We start from the raw sequence: 19835 nt of genomic DNA on the forward strand, positions 1-19835 counted from the left end.
AATGTTTTAAAAAAGAATTTGAAATTAAGCTATATCAATTGTGACACTATGTATTGTAACGATTTTGTTTTTCATTTTAATCAACAAGTTAGAATGTATTCAGATGTAGAATGAAAAAAACAGATGTAGAAAAAATATCAAAAAATAATTTAAGAAGATTTTTTTTGTTTATTTGTGTTACCTTTTCGTCATTGCTTTATAAAAGGAGTAAACATTCGTTGAATTGAGTCATTGTATTCAGGGATAAATGAACTTTATCAGCCCGAATTTTTCTCTCAACTTTCTCAATGAGTAGAAGCTCTCTAGTAAGATTGTGGAATGCTTTATTTTTGTGTGCAAATAAGATGATAGGACAGCATGCCCTATATAGTTTTATATTCCAGATATAAAAATAATTAAGATTCCCAAGCAATATTTATGATTCCTCAAAACTCAAAGTAAAAAGCTTAATAAATTATTTTTTGGTATATGTTAATGAATTTTAGTGTAATTCATGCTTGACTGTGATGAATACAAAAACGGAATCGAAAATTGAAAGATGTTTGAATATTATTTATGGAATTGCACGAACAAAGCTTTTCCAAAAAGCATTAAAAACTAATTCATAATTTGTAACAAAATAGAAACAAATAAAAATGAAAAATTTTCACAGAACATAAATGATTGATGCATGGATTTATTATTTATTTTTCAGCATCTCCAAAAATCCTTATCAGCTATGTAAATTAAATATTGTATTGACATTTATGCTGTCTATTGATAAGCTATTGACATGATAGAAAGTTTATAATATCTTGACAAATCTAGATTAAGGCGCATTTCCTCTCTTGCCTTCTTTAATTCCTGTTCCTTGGAAAAATATTTTGCACCATGCTGCATTTCCTTGAAACTGATCTTGTATTAATTAAGCGATGATCAATTCGAACTCATTAATTCTAAACAGCACTGATCGAAAAACAAAACAAAACCTATTTGTTAGTCATTAATGATTGCTCTCTCTCATCTACAAAACATTCACTTGTCACATTAATAATTCTCACAGATACAGACTTGAATATGTAGAATATAAGTGATTAAGATGATAAGGAAGCAACTGGTCCTTCAAATACTTTTAATAAAATCAATTTTAATAATTCTCATTTAGTCTTTCTTTAATCGTGGATGCCATCACATCTAATTAAAGTCTCTTCCTTCGGTATCATTGTCAATAAATTGTAATATTATTATTTTTTTGCATCTATCACTTGGAATGTGCTAAATTTGGAATTTATAAGACTTGATTAAAATTTAAGAAAAATTGATTTAATAAATAAATTAAATATGATTGCCGAAGTAGATGAGCCTAAAAGTGAACCTGAAATAACGGTCACAGCTGCAGACGGAAATGTCAAAAGTAATAGTTTAATTGTTGTTTCAAATCGCTTGCCTTTTGTTCTCAAAAAGGGTGAGGATGGGAAAATGTACCGTCAAGCAAGGTAAGTTGACTATTTTATTTTCAATAATTAGTGTTAAATACATTGAGTGCTGATGTGTGAATTAATTATCCCGACATGAACAAGGATTGCAAAAATTCCAAAAAATTGGTTTTTCGTGGTGGACATACCCCATGCATGGATGAAAGATTCATTTGATTCAAATGATTTTCTAATTTTTTTTTTATTTTTTCGTAACAATGCCAATGGGGTATACCAAATAAAAATTAAAACAATTAGAAAGGTCTAAGCAGGGAAAAAATAATAATTAATCGGCGACCAAGAAAAACCCCAGTGATCAGAAATTTTGAAAGTATGCAAGCTTGAAGCTAGGATTAAATCATATGCACAGACTAGCATAAAAAATAAAGAAATAAACTTGAAAAAATAGAATAAAGGACATAAAAACATTTATTTCCTTGAGCCTTAAGGTGTGGACATAATTATACATTTTATAGCTAGTGTTTTCAATGAAATTTCACCTATTTTCTTACATCGCTGTCCGTTCAGATACATTGTGATCCAGCCTTCAGAAATCACCAAAAACTGACCCTATCGCTAGCTACCGCTTGCAAATTTCCAATACCAAATGCCATGAAACGTATGTCATGTGCGGTTTCGGTCACTACCAAGAAGATTTGGCATTCTAATGATGTCTAACAGCTTCAAAAAAATTTATGAAAAAATTGAATTTTTTTGGATTTTTTGAGTTAAAAAATCTGGGAGATTTTAAATTGAAAATTATTTTAGATAATCTGGAACTACATAAATCACTTAATAGATTTCAATAATTAATTAGCTATAATTCAATAAATTAATTAGCACTGCTGATTCCAATATTTTAGGGTTAATAATGATTGATTAATTTTAGCCCAATCAGCCGTAAATGAAAAACTTAAATTTTCAAGATTAGAAAGCCTATAATACATAAGTATGAAGCTTGATGCTGTAGTATTTAGTTCTCTGCTTTGTAGATGGACAGAGAAAGAAATGATAATCAAAAATTTAGTACTTATTCTTGAACTTTGAATTTATTTGTTTCGATGAAAAAATTTCTCATCAGATTAAAGTCACCAAGTAAGAACTAGTTCAAAGATTGACTTCCCAGTGCAGTGAAAAAAAAATATCTACCTCATCATCATACAACCTTAATGTAAGCATGCTGAACGTTATCAAAAAGTTATTGTAAATAGTGAGCTTAGCGTGTGATGTTCACGTGAAATAGTTTATAGGATTTCAGAGATTATCATTTCATTTATAATCAATGTCATAAAGTATTATAATCACAATTTACATCGATATTAAGTAGAATGTGCTGTAGCTTATTACAAAGATCTTACAGCTTATTTCAAAGCTAAGCTTAATCAAGTAAGACATAGTTTCAAGTTATCAATTAAAAACTTATTGGGTACGGTACCAAAGCTATAAAACAGTTTTTATGTCCAGATTATTCTGAATGGAAATCAACAATAATCTCATATACCAAAAACATTGACTTCATACTTAATAAGTCGGTAAACAAATATTTTGCACAAGGAATATTGTAAGACACGTTTGTTTAATACGTCTGTGTGACCTATAATCATCACAATTATTATGATAGGAGCTTTACATGGGAAAGAAGAAAGATGTTTTTTGAACATTACGACCTTCGTCAGCTACGTCATATTCAATGTTTTTAATGTACTTATTTATTATTTTTGTTTATAAATGATACGAAAGTAGCGTCTCGAAAATTAAATATTGAACTTTTTTTTCTCTCATTCTTTATTTCTTTTCATTGTTTTGTTATGGATCAGTGCTGGTGGATTAGTAAGTAGAAAGTTTTATCTCTTCCGGTTCAATAAATTCTCATGATTATTTACTATTCAGGTAACTGCAGTTGCACCAGTTGTGATAAAGGGAAAGGGGCAATGGGTCGGATGGCCTGGAATACATTTACCCGCTGATTACAATGATGAAACATTACCCGAATCTGACCCAGCTGATCAGACTCCTACAGCTGGCTTAAAATCCAAACAAGTACTGATAAAAATTATTTCCGCTTACAAATTTTCAATTCGTTCTGTTATTTTTCTATTGATAACCTCAGGTGGTTACAGTAAATATGGACCCTGACCTTTTTGAAGCATACTACAATGGATGCTGTAATGGAACGCATTGGCCTCTTTTCCATTCAATGCCGGGTAAGATAGATCAACTTTAAATTATAAGTCAACAAACCTTGAGCTCATTAATCAATTTCGAAAATAAATAAATTTTATTCAATAGGTCGTGCCATTTTCTCCGCTGATCACTGGCGCGCTTATGTCGCAGCAAACAAACTGTTTGCTGATAAGACAATTGAAGCTATCGAACGTTGCACCACTGATCCCCAAAATCCCGGAATTCCAATCGTATGGATTCATGATTATCATTTAATGCTTTGTGCCAATTATATTCGTGAGAAAGCGGAAGAGAAAAATCTTCAATTCCAATTGGCATTTTTCTTGCACATTCCATTCCCGCCATGGGACATTTTCCGTCTATTTCCTTGGTCTGATGAAATCTGTCAGGGAATGCTTGCTTGTGATATGGTCGGATTTCATATTCGAGATTACTGTATAAACTTTGTCGATTGTTGCCAAAGGAATCTAGGTTGTCGTGTTGATCGCAAGAACTTACTGGTTGAACATGGTGGTCGCTCTGTAAGTACATGATTAACTTGACATGAAGGATTTATTATTAATATTTAAAATGATCTACAGGTAAGAGTCCGTCCACTACCAATTGGAATACCCTACGATCGCTTCGTCGAATTAGCAAGATCTGCCAAGAAGGTCATTAAAACTAAACAGAAGGTCATTCTAGGTGTTGACAGATTAGATTATACAAAAGGATTAGTGAATCGCCTAAAAGCCTTCGAAATTTTACTCGAAAAACATCCAGAACATAGAGGAAATGTGAGTTTCTTACAAATTTCTGTACCTTCACGTACAGATGTACTTGAATATCAACAACTGAAGGAAGAAATGGATCAACTTGTTGGTATGTATTTAATTAAATTAATCTTACTGGAAGAGATTAATTTTTATTACTTTTTTGTATATCAGGTCGCATTAATGGTCGATTTTCAACTGCAGTTTGGGTAAAGTCTATTATTCCTATCTTATTCCTACTTTGGTGCTAATTTATTTTTCGTGTAGGCTCCAATCCGTTACATTTTCGGATGTGTTGGACAAAGTGAACTTGCTGCTTACTATCGTGATGCTGCTGTAGCTTTGGTTACACCTTTACGTGATGGCATGAACCTTGTAGCTAAAGAATTTGTAGCATGTCAAATAAATGAACCGCCAGGTACATGACTTATTAAATATATCCAAAATTGTATTGACCCTTAAACTCTATACATGCATACTTAGGTGTCTTAATTGTAAGTCCATTCGCCGGTGCTGGAGAAACGATGCACGAAGCTTTATTGTGCAATCCATATGAAATTGGTGCTGCTGCTGAAGTAATTCATCGTGCCTTAACAATGCCTGAAGATGAAAGATCATTGAGAATGAGTCGACTTAGACGAAGAGAAATGGAACATGATGTCAATCATTGGATGAGATCGTTCTTAAAAGCAATGGGATCTGGTTTAGAAGAAGATGATATTGGAACAACTCGATTGCAACCAGTAACAATCGATGATTTCGATGACTATTTGCTCAAGTATGTTGAACTTTAAATCTGTTTCTCTGAACTTCATTAACCAGTTTAATCTCCTTCCAGCTACATCGGATATTCACACAAACTTGCTTTATTGCTTGATTACGACGGTACATTGTCTCCAATTGCACCACATCCTGATTTGGCTACATTGCCACCAGAAACAAAGAATGTTTTACAAAGATTAAGCAACATTTCGGATGTCTATATAGCTGTCATTTCCGGTCGTGGTGTCGAGAATGTCAAAAATATGGTAGGAATTGAAGGCATTACATATGCAGGTAAACATGGTTTAGAAATCTTACATCCCGATGGCAGCAAATTCGTTCATCCTATGCCCGTTGAATATGAAGAGAAAGTTAGCAACTTGCTTAAAGCTTTACAAGATTCCGTAAGTATTGATTACGTTTTTTGTGAATCATGACTCAATATTTTAAATTTAGGTCTGTCGTGATGGAGCTTGGGTAGAAAACAAAGGTGCTCTTTTAACCTTCCATTATCGTGATACACCAAATGAACTTCGTCCAGCAATGCTTGAAAAAGCTCGTGGTTTGATGGAATTCTATGGATTCAAGTCAACAGATGCTCATTGTGCCTTAGAAGCTAAGCCTCCTGTACCTTGGAATAAGGGTCGTGCTTCAATTTATATTCTTAGAACAGCCTTCGGTGTTGATTGGAGTGAAAGAATTAAAATCATTTACGCTGGTGATGACGTCACTGATGAAGATGCTATGATGGTACATTTATAGTAATTTAGCTTAATCTTTGATATAATACTTATTCTCTTACAGGCTCTACGTGGTGTTGCTGCTACATTCCGTATCGCTAGCTCAAATATCATCAAGACTGCAGCCGAACGCCGTCTTCCATCTACAGATTCCGTTTTAACTATGCTTAAATGGGTTGAAAGACATTTTATGAACAAAAGACCCAGAAAGATCTCGAATAATTCTAGACCAAAAAAGCCCAATGCTACGTTCCCAAATAATGTTGGATTTCCATTACACATGTCATTCGATTTAACAAGAAGTCCGTCTAGAAGTCCACGATCAAGTCCATTGCCATCACCATGCTTGTCTGCTGATCAAAGTAGTGCTGATGAATCGATAGAATAAAAATTTCATATTTCTTAGTTCTAGTTACAAAAACCGCATAAACATTTTTAATGAAAATACTTCTTCCTTTCTTTATTTTTCAAATTCCATATAGCTAGGCGCAATTTACACTTGAATATAATTTAGCATAGATTTTTATAATATTCATATTAATTTGTATGAGAAGCAACTAACCAAGATATAACAAAATAAAATAAGAACATTGGATAAATAACTAATGCTTTTCTTTTTGGTGGCTGACTATCTCCCATAAACATTATTGAAGCATATGTTGCCCAACAGAATCCAAGCATTGAGATTACTATTCTCAAGAAGAAGAAGAAGCCGGTTTGCGTAAATAGTATGAGAATAACTTTACAGCATACAAGACTTAATGCAAGCGGAGTAAGACAATATCCCAATACACATACTGACTGGAAAAATGATATTTGACCTCCAAGTAATTTTGAATTTAATGTCACAATTCCAGCTCCAAACCAGACGATTAAAAAGACTTCCGCAAATTCAGGTCCGCCGCTATCTGGATTCACATCTCCTTCGTAGGAAGTTTGAAGTATTGTTGCCATTGTTGTACAAAGTAATAAAGGTCCCCATAGATCCCACTCTTTAAGCATATTATTTTTCTGTTTAGGATTGAGGACGTGTCTGAACTTGCTGATTACAGCGTTTAAATCCCGCATCTAATAAATGATAATTTTAAACTCATTTAATTGCTTTAAATTCAAATTTAAACTCACAATTGTATCTCTAATTGGCTCATCTAATGTATCAAAGTTAGATGTTTTGATAGTGCCCCTGGAACTCTTTGAAGGAACTGTTAAATTGCCACTTAAGTCGTCACCAATCTAAAAATTTCAAAATAATGTTAAATCCTTTAATATTTCAATTTCCTTTAATACGGAATTAAAGAACAGATAATTGTCAATGCAGACAGCCCTACCTCAAACCTTTCGTCTTCACTATTCATTTTTATTTAATTAATTTTCTATTTTTTCTCTGCAAAAAATATTATTCACACGAACAATAAGAAAAACGTAAACAAATCAATTTCGAATTTTCGATTTTATTTTTCGAACATAAAAAAAATTCGTTTATTTGCATGATCTACAAAACTTATTATCAAGCCATTGTAAAACCTTTGTAACAGCTTCAGTGGATGGAAGTTTATAAAGTGCTTTGGTCTCAATGTTTGGATCTTTTGTTACTCTAAAAGTAACACCCATACCTTTCAATAATTCAAAGATGTCTTCGTCTGTAAATTTAATAAACTTTATGCTAGATAAATTGGGATATTAAGGAAGTATATGATTTACCAGTAGTATCATCTCCAGCGAAAACAGCCTGTGATGAAAAAATAAATGAATTCATGGTCAAATCTGAAATATTTTGTTTAACCTTACATGAATTTCATTTCTCCAGTTTGGTCCATATTGGTAGTTTAAGATATAGTCAGCAGCTTTGCCTTTATGCCATACTACAGGTGGTTTAGCTTCAATTGCGCAATGTGCTTGATTTGCTGAGTATCCATGAGATTCAATGATTTTCTTAGCCTCATCTCTTATGATATCATGTTCATCATCAGGCACAGCTCGGTAATGGAATGTTAATGAAAACTTCTTATTTTCTACCCAAGCTCCTTTTCTGCATATCTGACATTATTCATTTAAATTAATAAACACATGTACATTTATTTATTTAAGACAAAAATCTCACATTCTCTAGCTGTGATACAATTTGCTTGAAATTTTCCTTTGCGTCAGCAGGAATCTCATGGTTGTATCTAATTAAAAAATATTAATATTATGACTTCATACTCATGCATGACTTCATACTTACCGAGTTCCATTGGGGTATAAAATTTCTAAGCCATGATTTCCGCCGTAAATGATATTCGGAATATTAACCTTCTTTTTTACGTCATCAACTCCTCGTCCCGAAATAATCGCGAGAAGTACGTTCGGATTTGATGAAATATTTACTAATGCTTCTGTTGTGTAATCAGTCATATAAGTTAAGTTCGGATTTGGAGCGATTGGAGCCAAAGTTCCGTCATAATCAAGTAACAGAGCAAACGGCTTATCTTCCGAAAAATAATTTTCTAAATAATGATCCAAATCTTCCATTTCAGTCTCTTTATTCAGATCTAACTGTTCAACTAACTTGAATGAACTAACAAAACAAAATGTGAGGATGGGAATTAATAGGAGACTTCGTACGATTGTCATATTTATTTATTTTTTCAGAAAAATGATCTGTAAATGTAAACAATCGAGTAATTAAATATTCGTTATCTTGCCCCGAGCTGTAATTCTTAATCAAAACTTATAAAACGAGCGCCATTGATTGTAGAATAATAGAGCAATAAGATACATCAGTGCAATGTTTCGTCTTATAAATTTTCATTAATTAAAATTATAATATTTGTAGATTAATTGAATGTGTAGATTAAATTATATTTTTAATTCATCAACCTTACCGCAGGTTTGCTCTGGTTTGAATCTGAACTTAGACTAATCCAAAAAAAGATTTTAAAAAGTTCAAATACATAGCAACAATTTGATAAGTGTCCGAAATTATTTTTTGAATTTTTTTACATATATTGTCACGAATTAAGTAATTCGTATGTGAGTATTAACCGGTCAATAATCTTCCATGTTGATGATGCCTCCGGCAATTTTCGATTTAACTGGTACTGACTAAATGTTTGCGATTTATATGAGACTCAATTTTCAAAAACAACATGTTGAATCATTTGCCACGAGGAATATTGAGAATGCATGTAAAAACAGTTACATTAATTGAAATTACGTCTAGAATCACTTTAGTTGGAGATGATATTCGATCAGAGTTGTCATCACAAGTTTTATTAACTGTCTTAAAAAGTTTTTAACTTGTTTTCCAATTACTTAAAAGCGTCTGGAAAAATGCCTAATTTCTTACAATGTTCCCGCTCCGCTTGTCATGATTCAATGGGATTTAATTTAAGAAAAAACTAAACTAGCATGACACTAAGTGTGTAAAGTTTTAATCTTATAAATTAGAATAATTTGAAATACTTTAACAATTTAGGAATTTAAAGGATCTAAATAATTCCAACTTGTCTTGAACAATAGAGTTTTAATACCGGTATTGAAATCCCTTCACTTGAACTTAGCAACTAGCGATTAACAAAAATACGATTTTTATTTGTTTATTTTTCTAACCCCGTGGAAATTTCCCCTTGACAAAAATTCAAATTTTTTGACAGTTAATTTTCATTTTCACATAAATATTGATCATCCCAAACAGATTGACTCGAATTTGAGACAGTCACACTCTGGTCCCTAACATATTAAGCTGTTACGGAGTTCTTAAAGTTCCGCTAAATCTCTTGTACTGGCACCAAATAAAAGCCGTCTGGCTGTCAAACAGGCGGCTTCCCTTTGATTATTAACACCAAATTAGTTTTACCTTTAAAGTTCCGTGACGGAGTCTTTTTCATTTGTGTTGCTCGGGACTGAATCTTGATAATGGATCTTCTTGCGGGGAAGTGAATGAATTCATCTAAATTTATAGAAATTTCCCAGATTTAATGCTGAAATTGTAAACTCTTCCCAAAATAAATTCTTAGAAAACCTTAACAACTCTGCAATTTAAAACCTAAATCATACAATGAAATGAAAGAATCTCACTTAGAAAGAAAGTATGTGTACACATGTAGGCTCATTTACAAAGACACATTGAGACAATAAAAATTCCAAAATTTTAATGCGAATTCTTATGTCGTTCTATATATGCCAATCTAATTCCTATAAAAAGCTCTCTAACCGCATCGCATATAGAATTGAAATAATACCAAAAAATAAACAAATCTACAGCCTACCATAACATTGATCATATGATTTCAAATAGTGAGCACGTTTTGAAACAAAAAAGTATCTTATCAGCTCAGCTCTCATTCTTATGTTTGTTGCTGTTGTTTTTGTTTGAAAATAAATGCGGAATGATTTACATACAAAAATTTCCATATATTGATGCGGTGTCAATAATAATTATCAGCATTAAACTCTCATAACATCACATGTCACTTCCATTTAATTTGTTTACAATACTAGCGCACAATAAATGTGAGAATGTTTAATTTATTAAAATGTTACTTACAAATTTCACACATTCTACTCGACTACTTCTCTCATATATGTAGCTAGACTCTCTTTTCTCTCTACGTCCTTTCAGCTCTTTTCTGTTGTTACATTGAAAAACTTTATAAAGCATGCATGCCGTAAACGTTGTCAACACATTTTCATTTATTAACCGTTGAATGTAAGTCGCGGATTTATTTCAGAGAATTATTGATGGATAAGATATACTTTTGACTAGTGGTTCTGGATTAAAAGTGAACATTAAGCATGGCTGGAATTAACTTAAAAATAAACAATCAAAAACCAAAGACACCAACAAAATTAAAAGTTGTTGTCTTGGGTCAATCATTTGTAGGAAAGAGTGGCAAGTTGATGAACAATATTATTGTATGAAATGGATGTGCTTGAGTTATTTTCGGTGATTTTTATGAGCTATTGGATATGAAAATAAACAGATATAAATGTTTGCAATCTGTCTAAATGTTGCCAAAAAGCTACAAATTATGGTGATGCGTCATACCTAGCATGTAACGCAGTGATGGGCAAACTGTGTGTCGCGGCACCTTACTGTTCTGCTAAAATTGAATATGTCTTGTGGAATTTCGGTCAGGCTTACGGCCAAGGTATGCCGCGAAAAATAAAAGGTTGTCCACACCTGATTATAAAGAATAACAAATTAAATATCTTCAGAAAATGATTCAAAGTATTAAAATAAATGTTGTAGTGCTCGTACTTACTTTGTTAATGAACTGTCCATGAAAATGAATTTTATGATTTAATTTTTATTGTTTATATTAGAAAATAGAAAAGTTATCATTAATGTAAAGCGCAACACATGTCAATTTACTTTACTTTTTGTTTCAACTTCCTCATATGCTGTGAAGGTTCGAATTGAAGTAAAATTCTTTTGGTCTAAATTCAGTGGCCCTCAGCATGAATGTTCAATTCTGCATAAATTACATGTTTAGCTATTTTTGGTGATTTAGTGATTCGTCCGCAAATGAAGTTGATCTGAGATGTTTCGATAATTTTATTTATAAGCCATATCTCTGATGTGCATCTCTTAAGAAGTTATTAGCTTCTGATTCTAAATAAATTATAACAAGCCAAACTTGTTACCAATGCTACAGGCTTGCCCAAATAGAACAAACCTATTTATCAAGCCAAAATGTTGGCACCAGGCCGGCGTGATTCTGGCATGATGCCGGATTTAATGCTGTTTGGGATGATAGTCGTGAATTCTCCACATAATGGATTGAAATGAGCCTTTATGGGCGCATTAGGACAACTTCGCGTCTTACCGTTGCACGGTGACGTAGTGATGCATAGTAAATTCGTAGTGCTTCTCGCGAAAATGATAATTGCTTGACTTCATTATTGGACGGTCTCAAAACTTCACCAAATTATTTAAAAAAATGTCATTAAAAAACACACAGCCCTGCTAAAAAGCACATTTTAATGTTTCTAGCGATGGTAGTGCGATTCATAACGAAAAGATTTATAGGCGAATATGACTCCCAAGAAAGAATATACAATTTCAACACCGTCATTGACAATGAAACTGTTAATTTTGAAATACTGGATTCTTGTGGTATAAACAACCAGGTTGGCTTCCTTACTATATCTTTATGCAATTGTCTAAGTTTCTTAATATTTTATTCAAAGGAAAGTGAAAGCTTAATTAATCAGTTTGAGACCAATATAAGATGGGGCGATGCATTTATCATAGTCTATAGTGTAACCGACAAATGTAGCTTCGAAGAAGTTAATAGACTAAAATTTCTCATAAATTACATTAAGCGGAGGCGAAAGATAAATAAGGTAATTGGTATGAGGATATAGCATATGTAACACAGAATCCTTCTAACTGACGCGACAGTAATGAACCAAATAAGACAAATTTATCCAAAGATAGAGATTTTGTGATCCAAATTTAATTAATTATGTTCGATTAGTTCTGTAGCTTAAAACTTTTATCTATTTTTATCAGGATGGATTCATTGATGCCCCAGTATTACTTGTTGCAAATAAAGTTGATCAAATTTATGACCGTATGGTAACAAAAGATGAAGGCAAAAGACGTTGTGAAGATATTGGATGTGTCTGCTTCCATGAGATTACAACAAGAGAGAGTATTGATGATGTTCAAGGAGTTTTTCGAGATATGTGTCGATTTTGGCGATTCTTCTCGAAATTTCCAAAATTGAAAAGATCAAAGAGCGACAACATAAGATTATCAATGACTATACATTCCGATGTTGAAATGGTATTAAGCCCCGATAAAATTTTATCCATTTATTGCGATCTACAAGATGATAGAAGAAGATCAGTATTGCTATTTGATAGAACTAGGTCAACATGGAATGAGGATGAAGAAGAAGTTGATGAGTTTGATGAACTTGAACCATCGTCCATGAACAATGCTGAACCATTCCGGTCGAGAGCCAAAACTGATGGAAATTTAATGATGTCAAAGACTAGGAAATGGAAAATTACATCTCCTTTAATGTCATCATCAACAAAGTCCTTTTCAATGTATCGTATGGTCAACAGGCGAAACTCAATGTCTATGCGTGGTCATGTAAGCTATTAAAATTTGTGTTTAAACTCTACTTTATTCACAACATTTTTCGAGTGGTCACAGATAATATATATTTTGGTATATTGGTAACATTTGAAGCCATTTTGGCATAATGGAATCTTCTAAGAAGTTGCTTAAATTTTTTTTAAATGTTTATAAAGGCCAAACATTATAAATACCTATTATTTTGCAAAATGTTCCAACTATAACTCAATTCATTATTCAATATATGAAACAAGCTGTAACGTATTTATTAAATTTAAACAATAAATGTGCTGAATATCTGAATCAAAAATTTGAATTCAATATAACCGTTTATGGCTGGAATGTAGCATATTCTTCAGCTCTTAATGCAAGTTCCCGAATATTCTTTAAACATCCAGCGGAAGCTTCTTGCAATTCTTTGTCTTCAGATCCAACAGTTTCTAACAAGAAAGGAACAACTCCACTCTGAAAAAATATCAAAATGAAGTCATCACGTACAAAAAAAATTAAATGGAATACATACAGCATGCATTGTAATACAGTTTTGTGGATCTGCTGAGAGTTTTTGTAGAGCCATTGCCGTTGTTCGATGAACTTTTGGATTATCACTAACCATATAGCCAACAATTGGCGTAACAGTTTTCAATCGACCCAACTCCTGAGTATTATTCCCATAAGGAGCACAAGATGCAATTGCTGCAGCTAAATGCTCTCTCAGCATATCATCTGTCGTATATACCAAGCTTGCTAACATCTGAATAACTTTATGATCTGTTAAAACTGCAAGATTTTCTTTATCTTTTGCAATTATTGATATTGCAGCACAAACGGAAGCAAGGACTAAATTATCACGGGACTTTAAAAGACCAACAACAAGTTCCAAAGCACCAACAAAACTTCTCACAAGTTCCCCAGAATTTTTTGCATTCTTTATGCACGGACATAAAGCAAGTGCTGCATATGCTTGCACACGTGAATGTGTATTCTTCAATAAAGACCAAATTAGTCTAATTGCATCAAGCTCTTCCATTGCTTGCATACTTTCAGAATCACTTGCACATTCCGTTAATGCTTTTGATATGTTCTCTAACATTGGTGGATGTGTGCCATTAAGTAGATTTACGAGAAGTGCTAACCCACCAATTGAACGTAACAAGTCGCGATTATTTTGGAATTTAACACATTCCGATATTGCACCAGCTGCATTAGTCAGTACATCATCATTCTCATCACTCAATAATTGTACAAGAATGTGCATGATTTTGAGTTGATCTAAACGTTTTACATTTGCTGGTGATGCAGTTGCACATTTCCATATTGCTCCAGTTGCAGCTGCAAGTAATGCTTTATTTTCACGTATGGATTTATCTTTAACAATGGCAACAAGTGATTCCAATCCACCAGCTTCTCGTACAATATCACGAGCTATTTTATCACTTGCAGTTTTAAATATTGCAGAACTGCATTGCATTTTTAGATCAAAATTATCTGATGACAAATGAACTACGATATTATGGATCATTCCTTCTGTGGCAATTGCTAATTGATAATCTCGCTTTAAAATTAAAAAGCTATTAGCATCTTAACTTATAATAAAAGAATATAAAAAAAGGAAGAAGAAAATAATAATGTAAAAGGAAATACCTGTGAAGCACATTGTTGTACACATCCCATAATTGGAACAACAGTTTCAATGTGTATACTTTGAAGTAGACGAGCCATAAGCGGTATCACTCCACTACGCCTCATAATCTCTTTATTGTGTCTCGACTCTGATAACGACCATAAAGCCCTTGCTCCAGCTGTTGCCATAGCAAGTTGTTCCTTTTGGCTTTGAGTGAGATTTTCTTGTGGAGTTGTAAGGCAACTCACAGGCACATCTAGTAAATCAACAACTTTTTTTGTATGAAATGAAATTGTAAATTGTTAACGTTGAACAATGAAAACTTTTCTATTTTATATGCTACTTACTGCCACTAATTCCCCCGAAACGTCGTACAAGCTTTCGTGCTAATCTCACTTTACCAACATTTGCAATTGTTTCAGCCGCAAGTACTTTTAAATCCTTTGATGGTTCAGAGAGAATATTAACAAGTAAAGGAATGCCACCAAGGTCTACAATACTTCTGCGAATATCCAAATTTAATGAAATTGCTGCCAGCACAGACAGTGCACCATAACGACACTTTAAGTCATTGCTTTCTAATAAATTGACCAATACTTCTAATCCGCCGACATCCTGAATGGCAATTTGATTTATTTGAGTCGTTAAGTCATGATCTTTTAAACAGCATAATGCAACTACTGTTGCTGTTTGATTTCCAGCTTTCATATATTTTACAAGTTTCTGGATGTGCCAATATTCAGATGGAAGATCTGACTGCTTTAAATTTCTCTCCTTCCAACGATCTTCCTCATCTGATGATGAAACTACATCAGTTGACTCTGAAGATTCACTATTATATCCCCCACGATGCTTTTCACTTGTCCGAGTGGAACTTCCAGTAATGCTTTTCCTACGAATTGACGAACTACATACAGAACTTTTCCGTCTAACTTGCAACAATGGTGGCATTAAATTATTATCAACGTTGCCTTTTTCTTTTGAGTCCTTTGTCTTGTCCTTTTCTTTGTCTTTATCTTTTGAATTATTCCTAGACTTCTTTCCCTTCGGTGGCATTGTGAAATATTTACTTGAAATTTTCTTTTTTTACAGAATCGTAAAGTTAAGCTGAATTGCGATGCACAAGCTCTTTTTTTATGTAAAAGAATTTTTATTGAAAAAGGAAAACAAATAAAAAAAAATTTTTAGCTTGCTATGACGACAATGGGCAACAAGTCTCATAAGCGGAAAAATTATTCTCTAGAAAGTTGTTATGTCGATTTTTTTTATTGCCGGCTGTCATAGTGAAGCAACAAAAAAAAACAAGTAGCAAGGCATTAAAGGGAGAGTTGGACTTTTGCAAGTAAAAGTGTTTGTAATGTTTCGTACTTTTTTTTTTCAATATAAATTAAACTGTTCGTGCTGAAAATAAATTATTTCATGAATCATAACAAACATTTTAGTGTAATTTTTGCTCGCAGACACAACCACATGAATGCCTTCTTGTGTGCATTAAGGTATTCTTCTTCTCACGTTATGTTTTTGTTTCTTATACTGTACATACATATTTCTCCTTCAATCTCTGCCTCTTAAACGTGATTCTTTTGATTATACTTTTAAGATTTGATTGAAAAATACAGATATTGCTATTTTGTGCAGACAAGTTTACTGCACTGGATGTAGCAAGCCTGAGTAGAAAAACGAAAAAGTGTAGAAGAATTCGATTAAATGTTCTTTTTTTAGAGCAAGTAAGAAATATTGTCAAAGACATTATAATATCAAGGCACAGATGACCGCAAAAGAAAAATATAAAATAAAATATATAAAAATGCATTTAAATTTTCAGGCTACATAAGAAAAAAAAGACAAAATAACATGAAATAATAAGAAAACAATCAGAAACAGGTTTCACGATGGTTCAAGAAAAAGAATTTGGAATAACATACAGTAAAAATACCCTTGCTGCACTATACATGCAATTAATGAGAATAAAACTGATAGAGATTGGTCTTATCATTTCACATGCTATTCTTGCTTACAGGAAAGTTTTTTTTTTAAAAAAACGTTTAACAGCAATAAGAATCTTACCCACTTAGACATGCAAAAAGAATTCGATGGTAATGAAATAATAGAAGATTTTTAAGAGTTATAGTAATGGATATTGACGGTTCAATTTGATTCTAATCAGGCTAATTTTGATATTTATAAAATTTCATTGGTAGACCTCAGCATTGAAGTTTAATCCTCCTCCCTTTTTTGAACTGAATTATTCAATTTTTTAAGGGGTTTTTGAGAAGATATTTCAAACCTTCTCATTCCTAATTATTAAGGTTTCAAACAGGGCTCGCTTAAATTAGATGTACAGGCCTGTTCCAATAATTGATGGTGTTTCAAACAATTAAAAAGTCACAATTACACCATCAAAGAAATTTGACTATCAATACTTTTAATAAGCGCCATATAATTTTGTCCATGTGCAAGCATCAAAGGAGGATTTGAGCCAATTTTAGCTGCAATTTAAGAGACAAGTTGTCTTACCGATTGTTGAAATTATAATCTATATGGAAGCGTCGAAAATATCTCACTTATATTCATGATCGTCTTTAGGGAGAAAATTTAACCGAACTTTCTACCAAAAGGTTTTGAAATATTTTAAGATACTAGAGTTAAATCCCACAAAGCATAGAGATATGATATTGATTCAATTACCATTTTTATTCCGCCTTCTCCTGAAATTCCTGTCAAACATGACCAGCAGAATTTTATTTACCCCGTCAAGTGGGGATTCTATGGTTCTTAAGATTTTAAGATTCCTTCAAAGCTCTTGTATTAACATCCAATGAAATCCTACATTTGGCAGTCATATGGATGCCACAGAAAGGCGTTTTTTGGTGGAAATAAGGAACTCATTTTATGTCGCTCGGGAAATGAGATTTTTAAAAACTTCCGCAGAAAACAGGTAGACGATAAGTCTCAATGAAATATAATCCAGTTCTTAAAATCCATAATGTCAAATTTAATAGGATCCAACAAGCAGAATTACATATGTTGGAGTATTAAATGCAAATCCAAGCAATTCAAAAGCTCACAAAATACTTCAGACAAAACCTATAAAAAAATCACAAAAGTAAAGGTAAAGGTAAAATTGCTATATCATTATGGAACAAGATCATTACGCCAGTGCTTCATAATGTAAGAAATTTATTGAAAATCGGTAAGCAAGAAGAAAAAAAAATCTTTTTTTAAAATCTTGCTGTGAAATTAATAATTTAAATTTTCTCCCAATACATATTAAGAGATCACCAAGTGATTGAAAACAAAGAAAAAATGTATTTTTAATTTAAAAACGCTGTAAGAAGTTTCTCAATCACTGTATTCGCCTCCCGTTTCATCTCTTTTTCTTTTCATAAAGTATGTAGCTATTTGATACAGATTTCCTGCTCTCTCTCTGTCAATTTTAAATTAATGAATACTGTATTTTGAGGACTGATCAGAATGTAGATGTAATTTCTTCAGATGCCTTCTACTACTTTTTTTTCTTCATACTCCTCTTTCACTTTATGCCGTATGCTGTAATTAAAAACTTTTTTTTATATTCTCTTTGATCGAAACTCATTTTAATAATGATTGATCAGTGAAGGATAAAAATTTGAAATAAAAATAAGAATCTTTTAATATATTTGATTTTTTTTCTGCTTCTCCTTCACTTGCGTGATATTTCATGTATCATCACCGACATCACATACTATACAACCGTTTTAAGCACATAATGGACTCTCCTGCTCTCTTAGTGTTGCTACAATTTATCAGCATAATTTCAAGCGTTTGCAAGAGAGAAGAACATACATAAAAAACAACAAAGGTATTTTTCGAGTCCACAGATATATCAAGTTCTTTTTTTTTCATTTTAGAATATAATCACTCTAAAACAATCTCAATCTCTGCCGTTCTGCAGAAATAAATATATATAGAGGAATAAAATATTAATGATCTTTCATGTAAGTATCATTAATTTAATTTTTTTTTTCTTGAGTATGTTAAAAAAAACAGCATACTCAAATCTATATTTAAATCAAGAAGTCTCTAGTCTGATGTTTGCTTTTTTTTGTAGAGTCAATATACAGGAAAGTTATCTTATCATACTGTGCTTTGAAACTTTGTTTGAATTAGAAATTTACAGTCAAGAAATGATTGAAATTTTGCAGATTTTTGACCTCTCAGAAGAACATGAAGTCCTTTGTTGTAGATAGATAGGTCTGAACATGATACTCTAGGTTGTATATGCGAATTGATGACTGACTGACAGAGGTAGCTGGCTGTCTTACTTAATGGTAGCGAGTGGATAAAAATATGTTATAACTAGTTGATGGCAAGTCAATGTCCAGTTCATGACCAGTTCTAAAGTATTTCTGCTAACTAGGGAGTTTTTGCAGCATTTTAAACTAATTCCCTAGTGAAACAGGTTGTGATTAGTTGGCTGTATGTCCAGTTGTTAAGTTAATGTGAGCACCCTTCATTGTCAGTAGTTACCGGATAATGGTTATAAGTAGTCAAAGATATAGCATACTATGAGCAAAGTTTAAGGATAACTGTGAACCATTAATGACATATAAGGTAACAAAGTAAGTTTACAGACCACATATATTCGTAAATTAATCCCTGAAAAGAAGAAATCGATTATTTAATCCAATAACTTGCACCAGACCGATGTGATTCTGCCATGATGCTGGTCTCGGTTTAATATCATATTCACGAAGACCTGAGTCGATCTTTGATTGTTTAACAAGTTAGTTATACTCGTGAATCATTCGTAAATAAGACTTCAACAAGACCGACATAAAAATGCGCCTCAATCATTCCTTATCCTGAAAAGTTATGAATATACAACTCATTTTTTCCATTACACTCTACACATGTTTCGCATTTAATATTTCAGAGGAAAGATACATATGTGTAAAATCAAGGCGAAAATGTATGTCAGAAAAATAATTAATGCTATTAAGGCTTATTAAGTATTTTTCTTTATTTAATTCATAATCACTTAAAGTCTGTATGCCAACAAGTTTTAAGGCGAGTGCAGAGAAGATAATTTTAAAAAAATTCAAAAGAAGTTTACGAGTTAATTAATAGTGCCAATTAAATTTAAGAACCGAAGTAATAATTAAGTATGCAAAAAATATACAGAACGGGGTATGGGAGAGTTGAAAAGAATTAAATCCTCAAAATAATGTCCTTCGCTTCTCATCTATAGATGAAGTTGGCTGG

General features: G+C 32.4%; 5 protein-coding genes across 6 annotated transcripts; 2 read left to right on the forward strand and 3 right to left on the reverse strand.

Annotated features, from left to right (window-relative positions):
• Window positions 1-1162: 1162 nt before the first annotated feature.
• Window positions 1163-6488, forward strand: Tps1 (Trehalose-6-phosphate synthase 1). Its single transcript, XM_070637224.1, is given in 11 exon segments — window positions 1163-1475; window positions 3272-3284; window positions 3345-3494; window positions 3565-3658; window positions 3744-4159; window positions 4220-4499; window positions 4565-4599; window positions 4658-4808; window positions 4874-5556; window positions 5609-5902; window positions 5957-6488. Coding segments are annotated over 11 exon segments (2595 nt in total). The 5' UTR covers window positions 1163-1320; the 3' UTR covers window positions 6281-6488.
• On the reverse strand, window positions 6331-7247 carry LOC139088123 (protein YIPF6-like). The gene is made up of 3 exons (XM_070637180.1): window positions 7221-7247; window positions 7018-7125; window positions 6331-6960 (listed from the first exon to the last, which is right to left on the reverse strand). The coding sequence occupies exons 1-3, from the start codon at window positions 7245-7247 to the stop codon at window positions 6430-6432; spliced, it is 666 nt and encodes a 221-aa protein (XP_070493281.1). The 3' UTR covers window positions 6331-6429.
• A 76-nt stretch (window positions 7248-7323) lies between these two features.
• Window positions 7324-8792, reverse strand: LOC139088072 (uncharacterized). Its single transcript, XM_070637096.1, has 6 exons — window positions 8757-8792; window positions 8117-8532; window positions 7994-8060; window positions 7681-7929; window positions 7594-7621; window positions 7324-7532 (listed from the first exon to the last, which is right to left on the reverse strand). The coding sequence occupies exons 2-6, from the start codon at window positions 8503-8505 to the stop codon at window positions 7372-7374; spliced, it is 894 nt and encodes a 297-aa protein (XP_070493197.1). The 5' UTR covers window positions 8506-8532; window positions 8757-8792; the 3' UTR covers window positions 7324-7371.
• A 13-nt stretch (window positions 8793-8805) lies between these two features.
• LOC139088073 (ras-related and estrogen-regulated growth inhibitor-like protein) lies at window positions 8806-13216 on the forward strand. Of its 2 annotated transcripts, none has more exons than XM_070637097.1 (4): window positions 8806-8904; window positions 11870-12006; window positions 12067-12222; window positions 12392-13216. In XM_070637097.1, the coding sequence occupies exons 2-4, from the start codon at window positions 11872-11874 to the stop codon at window positions 12992-12994; spliced, it is 894 nt and encodes a 297-aa protein (XP_070493198.1). In that variant the 5' UTR covers window positions 8806-8904; window positions 11870-11871; the 3' UTR covers window positions 12995-13216. The 2 variants fall into 2 exon arrangements, with proteins under 2 accessions (XP_070493198.1, XP_070493199.1); XM_070637098.1 differs by lacking the exon at window positions 8806-8904 and adding an exon at window positions 10812-10907.
• Window positions 13217-13297: 81 nt separating this feature from the next.
• On the reverse strand, window positions 13298-15647 carry gudu (Armadillo repeat-containing protein gudu). Its single transcript, XM_070637181.1, has 4 exons — window positions 14939-15647; window positions 14612-14862; window positions 13491-14522; window positions 13298-13432 (listed from the first exon to the last, which is right to left on the reverse strand). Exons 1-4 carry the CDS (start codon window positions 15645-15647, stop codon window positions 13298-13300), a joined length of 2127 nt encoding a protein of 708 aa, XP_070493282.1.
• Window positions 15648-19835: the final 4188 nt, after the last annotated feature.

The sequence above is a fragment of the Chironomus tepperi genome, unplaced genomic scaffold (genome assembly GCF_022539635.2).
Source record: "Chironomus tepperi strain 1889 unplaced genomic scaffold, CSIRO-AGI_Ctep_v1 contig_161, whole genome shotgun sequence".
In the NCBI taxonomy this organism is placed as follows: Eukaryota; Metazoa; Arthropoda; class Insecta; order Diptera; family Chironomidae; genus Chironomus; species Chironomus tepperi.